This window comes from Octodon degus, unplaced genomic scaffold (assembly GCF_000260255.1).
Source record: "Octodon degus isolate 3935 unplaced genomic scaffold, OctDeg1.0 scaffold00046, whole genome shotgun sequence".
NCBI classification, from domain to species: Eukaryota; Metazoa; Chordata; class Mammalia; order Rodentia; family Octodontidae; genus Octodon; species Octodon degus.
In genome coordinates, this window is record NW_004524622.1 from 8,668,060 (window position 1) to 8,675,705 (window position 7,646).

Below are 7,646 nucleotides of genomic sequence, written 5' to 3' on the forward strand. Positions count from 1 at the left end.
CCTCTCTGAGCACTTCTTAGAAAACTCTGAGAAGTTAACGGAAGCATCTGGGTGCTGCTTCTTGTGCTCCTCTCGGCAAGTTTGCACAAAGAATGCATATGATGACATCTTGCCTCTCGGCTTCTTAGGATCTCCTTTGCCCATGTTTACTTGTTTACCTTGGCGAGATACAGAGTCGCCCAGTGTCCATCTGGCTCTCACTTGCCCCAGCACTGTCTCTACAGAGCTCCACATTTGAAACTTTTCATAAATGTTTTTAAGTTAAAAAACAGCAAATCAATCACAAGTACCTCAAAACCCTCATTTATGTATTCCTGAACAAATATTGACCCAACATTGTGGTGTCACCATGAAGGATGCTCTCTGGGCACATAGAGCAGAGCAGGAGTGGGTTTCACATGTACATGGTCTCTCTGCATGGACACACAAGGGATCTGAGGTAGGGCTGCCTCTGAGTATGGAGATGGGGACACAGAGCGTGAGGGAGGACTTAGTCCTCATTGTATCCGTCCCAGCTCCTTTCTTTCTGGAAGGACAACTTTTAGGTCATGAGTTAGTTAGAGAAAGGGTCTTGCTACAAAGTCTGGATTGGTCTTGAACTCATTTTGTGACCCAGGCTGCCCTGGAACTTGCGGTCCTCCTGCTTCAGCCTTCAGCCTCCGCAGTCTGGGATGACAGACTGCACCACACACCTGCCTTTATTACTTTTACATACAAAAAAACTCACAAAAAAATTTTAACCCAGTTTAGCAGCAAATTCCTTAGCCTTTGCCTCTTCCAGCTTAGCATTGCGAGCCATAGACTTTGAACTGGGACATTACCTCTCCAGCCACAGCAAATCTCATTGTGCCTCCAATTGTCATCGGTCCTCATGTTTTCCACCTGCTTGGGCAGAGTCCCTTTATCCTCTGTACAACCTGGTTGACAGCAACGGCAGCACATGCCTTCCTTTACATCCCAACCTGTCCTTCCCTTGATGATGTAATAGGAAACCCCATCTTCTGATGCAGGGCGGGCAGGCAGATGGACAACCAGCTCCATGGAGTCTGTGTTCTGTGCAGTCACCACCCACTGATTCTTCTCCTTGTCCACCAACATGATGTGGAAAGAAGAGGTGGTCTCTTAATGGGGGTGTGCAATTTGCTGGCAGCTTTTTTTTCCTATCTTTCTGTTTTTCTTTTCCTTTTTGACAAGATTGTGCTACGTATTGCAGGCTGGCCTTGAATTCACTTTGTAGCCCAGGCTGGCCTTGAACTCGCAGAGATCCTCCTGCCTCAGCATCCCAAGTGTTGTGACTACATTGACTAACAGCAGTTTCTATTCAGCCACCAACAATCTCTGCTCCTTCTCTTGCTGCAGCAGTTGTCTGTACTCATGAGCCACTTAGGCAGTTGGGTAGCTGCTGACAGTACAAGGACTAAATGAACTGCTTACAACAAGAGAAACTTTTAAGGCAGTTACACAAGAGACCTTTGCTGCCTCCACTGAACATAGGGAATCGTTTGACAAAGCAGCAAGGTCCTTTTGGGTCTGGGTGGCCCAGTCACTTGCTAAAAACTCACTGACCTTTACTCAACCAGGAAACGTAAGGTGTTGGGGGCCGCACCCAAGCCATGTTATTAAGATGGCGCCCATTTCCTGCTTCCTGACTGCTATACTTTGTAAACAGCCTTCCTTGTTATCAACCTTGCCCAGCTACTGGTGACGCCAACCTATCCCCTGTCTGAATCTGCCTTGCCCTGATTGGTTTACGTGTTACATATATACTCGCGCCTCCCTGATCCGGAGGAAGCACAAGTAGTGAGCCGCGGCTGAGCGGACGTGTAGAGGCTTCAGTTGCTGTGAACGGGAACAATAAAGAGCTTGGATTGCCGTGCCGGTGTTGTGTGCTCTCGTTCAAGGGACAGCGCGCGACAGTAAGGGCCAGCCAGATAGCTCAGCGGACTAAAGCTCCTGCCTAGGCAGACGCAGGGACTGGGTTTGATCCCCAGTGTGCTATGCCGCCCCCGCCCCCGGGGTGCTCTGAGACAGTGATTGAGAGTAGGCATGGTTTCGCTACCCTGACCCTCTCATCAAGGTCAATGACACCATCCAGACTGATCTGTCATCTGGCAAGGTCACCGATATCATCAAGTTCGACACTGGTAACCTGTGTATGGTGACCAGAAGTGCTAACTTGGGAAGAATTGGAGCGATCACCAACAGAGAGAAGCATCCTGGCTCTTTTGATGTGGTTCATGTGAAAGATGCCAAGGGCAACAGCTTTGCCGCCCGGCTCTCCAACATCTTCGTCATCAGTAAAGGCAGCAAACCATGGATTTCTCTTACACGAGGAAAAGGAATCTGTCTCACCATTGATGAAGAGAGAGATAAGAGGCTGGCAGCCAAACAGAGCAGTGGGTGAAATGGTCTCTAATGACATGTTACAGAGATCTCTGTTTAATTAAAGATAATAGAACATGAAAAAAAAAAAGAGAGAGTAGGTGTGGTGGCACACACCTGTAATCCCAGCGAAAACAAGAAAATCACTACGAGTCCAATCTGTGTAGTGAGACCCTGTAGACCACGTACTAAATACATTAAAAAAAACAGGGCTGGCCAGACAGCAGATTAAAATGCCTGCCTAGGCACACTCAGGGGCTGGGAGTTTGATCCCTGGGCCAGCTCTGCTGGCCCCATCCCCAGGGCACACTGAGACAACAATTGAGACTGGGCGTGGTGGCATACGCCAGTAATCCCAGCTCTTGGGAGGCTGAAAACAAGCCGATCACTACAAGTCATCTCAATGTACTCCCTGTACATCCTGTCCTAAATTCCAAAAATAAATAACAGGAAATATATTGTTTTTCCGATTTTTTTTTTTTTTAAATGATAGCAAGGCTTAGGCTACTTTCTTTCCTTTCAGCATTTGGGGCAGCTGGAGGAGGGTGACCTATATGCTCTTCTGTAATGCTGGTGGATTTAATATTAAAGATGTCACCACAAGGGAAAAAATGATCACCTCTTGAAAAGAAAAAATATCTAGGAGCCGGGGAGATGGCTCAGTAGAATAAGCGCTTCCCTGGCAAGCGCAAGGGCCTGAGTTCAATCCCCAGTTCCGGAAAAAGAAAAAATTCTAAACTGTACATCATGACCACATGCTCAGGGACACACACTTTCACATACCTACTCAGCACTGCATTATACAGCATAGTGCTGAAGACAGGTGGCTGGCAGAGTTCGGCCACCCAAAGCTTCCCCAGTGGCATCTGACCTCCTCTCTCCTTATGCCTTCCTTACACACAGCTTTGCAGAAGGTCCAAGAAGGATGGCTTCCAGAGAGAACACTTGAATTCCAAGTCTTTTAAAGCCATGACTCCTGAAGCACTACCCATGCCAGACTGCCCAAGAAAGTGTGCAGGCATGCACGGGTGGCTAGCTTCTGGAGGGTTCTTAGGGCAGACACAGGCTTTGGAAGGCCCTGAGAGAACTTGCTCCAGGGCAGGGATTTTGGAGCAGAGCAGAGATGATGTCTATGGCTTGTGGGAAAGGAGGGGCCTTGTAGGTGCCACATCTTTAGGAACTGAAATTCAGCTTGCTGCAAAATATGTGAGACTTGCTAAAGCAAGCAGTGGTATGGTGGCAGTTAAAGATTTTGCACAAGTGGGACCTTCCCAGTGGCCTTTTATTACCTCCCTCTGCTTGTCTTGTTCACCCCATCATCTGATCATAATTTGCTCGCAGGTTTTCATTGTAACCTGCAAAAATACCATTGACAATATACAAACAGTGGCTTTTGCTAGATTGTACCATTGTAGGTTACACTTTTAGTCTTTCTTGTTTCTAAATATTCTCTAACAAACATGTTTACTTTTGTTGTAAAGAAAAGCACAGTGTAATCTTTTTCAATGTTTAAAAGCAATTTTGTCACCAAGAAATTAGAAACTATAGTTTCTATAGGCTTTGATATCAGAAATATAGGACTTAGGGCAGGTACAAGTACTGCCAAGGCTTTGAGCGTACGTCTAGGTTTCTTTCCTCTCATGTTCTTCAAGGGTCAAAGGTTTAACTTTTACTCTCTATTCTCCACCTCTGCATCCCCCGCCCCCACCGCATTCCCCAACACCTGCCAGCTGAGGCACCCTCTTGAACCATATTCTTCACTTCAGCTGTCTTTATAAATTAACTTTCTAAACTGGGAAAGCAATACTCCACACCGCTAAGCAGAAGCAGTTTCACTAAGACATGGAAACAGAGAACTGGGACCACATTCACTAGACGATTTGCATACTGCTAGACACTGAAAACCAGGGCCTCTAGAATTCAGGCAATGTGTGCTTAAAACTCCTAAAAAGTTACCTCTCCCTGTGGCCCTAGGCCTCAGGCAGTGATACCGAATCCCCTGGAGGATGGATTACGTGGAGAGTATATAAAAGGAGGCAGCTGTAGGACAGTGGCACCTGTAGTACCAGTTACTCAGGTGGCTGAAGCAAGAGGATCACTTGAACTTAGTATTTCAGGAGTTCAGGGCAGCCTTGTCCTTAAAAACCCAGAGACATTCATTTTGTATTGGGGTGAATTGAAGATATAGGTCTGGATTGCATCTGAGGATCTGAAGTTTCATAGCTTTCTGGTTAACTAGAAAACTGTAATTGAGCGGTTACTCAGAATAGTGCTCTGTGTATGGAAGAAGAAAGAGGAGCAGACAGCACAAACGAAGGGTCGTGCTGTGGAGAGGACAGACGAAGAAGTCAGCAAGAAAGGGCTCGATGGTGGGGCAGCACATGGCACACGCCTGTAACTCCAGCACTCAGGAGGCTGAGGCAAGAGGATTATTGTGAGTTCGAGACTAGCCTGAGCTACAAAGTAAGCTCAAGGCCAGCCTGAACAGGACAGTAAGACCTTGTTTGGAAAAAAAAAAAAGAAAGAAAGAGAGAGAGAATGAAAGAAAGAAAGAAAGAAAGAAAGAAAGAAAGAAAGAAAGAAAGAAAGAAAGAAAGAGGAAAAAGAAAGGACACTGCAGAATAATTCAATGTTTCATTGTGTCTTAAATAATATGATAGAGACACCAGAGGTTATTAGATATTCCAAACTGCACATTTACAACAATGATTCACAATAGGAGGTAAGTACATTTCTCAGGAGACACTTAGCAACCTCTGAAGATCTATTCAGTTATCAGAACTGGATGGGCGATATCTACTAGGCAGAGGCGAAAAACCCTGCATGCACAACAAAGAACTACAGTGAACCCTTGACTTATAAATTGCATTTGTTCCCCAACATTGGTTGTGACTCAAGTTGTCAGATAAAGGTTCAGGATCTTCTACACAGCCTTCAAAGACTTTCTGTTGTACACAGGCAGATCTCAGTGTCCTCTAAAGACATAGGCCCAGAATTTCTCAATTAACCCATACAGGAAAAGCTGTTGTAATGTTCCCTCCAGAACTCTCTAAGGATTAAATCTGTATCTTAGACCATCTGGAAACACAGACAGCCAGCATTTGGGTCATAACTCAAGACTTTGGTCATAAGTTAAAACTAAAATTCCAGTCATAACCTAAGATGTTTGTATGTCATGATGGTTGTATCCACCCCCAAATGCCAGTAGTGCTAACAAACTCAGATTTAGAGTCCACTTTGGAAGAGAAGGAAACCCTTACCTTATTTTACCTAGAATAGGTGAGCATTTGCTGAAATTCTTATGAATGTTTTCAAATACTTGTTTCCAGGCAATAAACAATGTTTTCAGGCCTAGCCAATAATCGAATCTTCTTTTCCCATCATTAACAGGACTTATGCTTACTTACCTAATGCTATTATTGTGGGCAGCTGAATTAGATAGAAATATTATAGACAGTCAGACAGGGCCAGGCCCTCAAGGAGACAAGATGGAAGACAAGGTGACTTTGCAATTTAGAAGAGACGCTTCCATATGGGCCAGACCTCAAGACCTTCAAGAGGAAACAAATATAGCTACATACTTCCCTAGGGATAGGCATCAGGGATTGATATTCTAAATGAGTATCAATCACCTTGAAAGAGCCCAAATGAGTCACTAACCCAAGCCCCAGCAGGAAGAGACCCTGCCCCATATTCATGCCCACTTGCTACCTGACTAGCTTCTCCATTTGGTACTGGACTTAATCAATTTTACCTGAGCAATGGTGCTTGTAATCTCATTGGTTGACCATAGCTTTGTCCCACCTCATGCCTACCTAAGCAAGTTCCCATGTTCTCCACCACCTTAGACCCACCTCACCGCATGGTTTTCCTCTATAAAAGTCCCTGGAAGAAACAGATTCCTGGGGACAACCCTCATTGCCCACCTCCTATCTGAGAGGGAATATACTCTGCTCATAACCTCTGTTTGTTCCTAAAATTCATTCTTAAGTTTTAGAGAATATGAACTCATCCCAGGTACCTCTTAGGTTGAAGATCATTTGGAGGTCATCCAGCCAACATCATTTTTTGCTCCCTGTGTCATTGTCACCCTCCAAAAACTTCCCTCACCTTGAGAAAGAACTCAACATGTAGGAAAGCAGTAGCCACATGTGTTAATGATTATGTGCTATTGCCATAAAATTCCAGAAACCTTCCCCATAATGCTTCTTTGGGTAAATCAAGACACTTCACCACAATGGGCTGCTGTCCAAGCAAATTCAAAGCGCTTGTAACACACTACAAATAACAACAACTTAGCAACATGATAAATCAGAGTTTTTCTAGCTATTTGTTAATGCAGTTCACAAATCAAACAACGGAGGAATATGACTGCTGGTTGTTGACCCTGGTAACCCAAAACCACTATGCTTTGTTAAATGGATAAATTAGTTTAAAAGAATGTTTACCTCCTTTACTGTATGACTCTGCTGGGCATCATTTTCTAGGATGAGCCTGGCTCCAAGAATCTGGTGTGTGAGGCCAGAAGGACCGACAGGAACTGAATGTGGCTATGTGAACGCATTCTCTCAGACTCTGGTCTCTTCAGGGAAAAAGGCTGCGTTCTTAGATGCTGCCCCTCTACTCCTGTCCTCGAAGGGAGATAAGCAAAGGTCTTTCCATGGAGCCACGAGTATCTCGGGCGGGAACCTGAGGATGTGTTCTCCAATCACACTCCCTTTTAGAGCTACTTGGCTTCCGTAGCTAAGGCAGGTCTGAGAGGCACACAGAAAGCACAAATGACATTCCACAGAATCAGCCATCACTGACCAGGAATTTAAGAAAAGCAACAGCAGATGAGATTGGAAGAGCCAGTGAAAGAGTGTGGAGAGGCTCAGGGGATGTTTTAAGAACTGCTTGAAAGGAGCTGGTGCTAAGGTCAGACTTAGTGGCTGAGAACAGTCGCTACTGCTTACTGAGCACTCATAACCATTGTGCAAGGCACTTTCTTTTGGATTACTTAACCTCAACAATCTGCAAGACCAGTATGATTATACTTACCTGAATTGAAGATAAGGGAAGGCTTTCAAGACTGCAGTTAAAGAAGAATGCTCACAGGGCGTGGTGGCACACACCTATAATCTCCACTCTTGGGAGGCTGAGGCAAGAAGATTGCTGAGGCCTGGGCTACATAATGAGTTCAAGGCCAGCCTAAGGGCTGGCCCAATAGCACAGCGGACTAAGGGCCTTCTTGGGGCTGGGGAGATGACTCAGTAGAATAAGTA

The 7,646-nt window shown here is 45.2% G+C and overlaps 1 protein-coding gene across 1 annotated transcript; it reads left to right on the top strand.

Annotated features, from left to right (window-relative positions):
• Window positions 1–463: 463 nt before the first annotated feature.
• LOC105742300 (40S ribosomal protein S4-like) lies at window positions 464–2,461 on the top strand. The gene is made up of 2 exons (XM_012514929.2): window positions 464–478; window positions 2,045–2,461. The coding sequence occupies exons 1-2, from the start codon at window positions 464–466 to the stop codon at window positions 2,402–2,404; spliced, it is 375 nt and encodes a 124-aa protein (XP_012370383.1). The 3' UTR covers window positions 2,405–2,461.
• The last annotated feature ends 5,185 nt before the right edge of the window (window positions 2,462–7,646 follow it).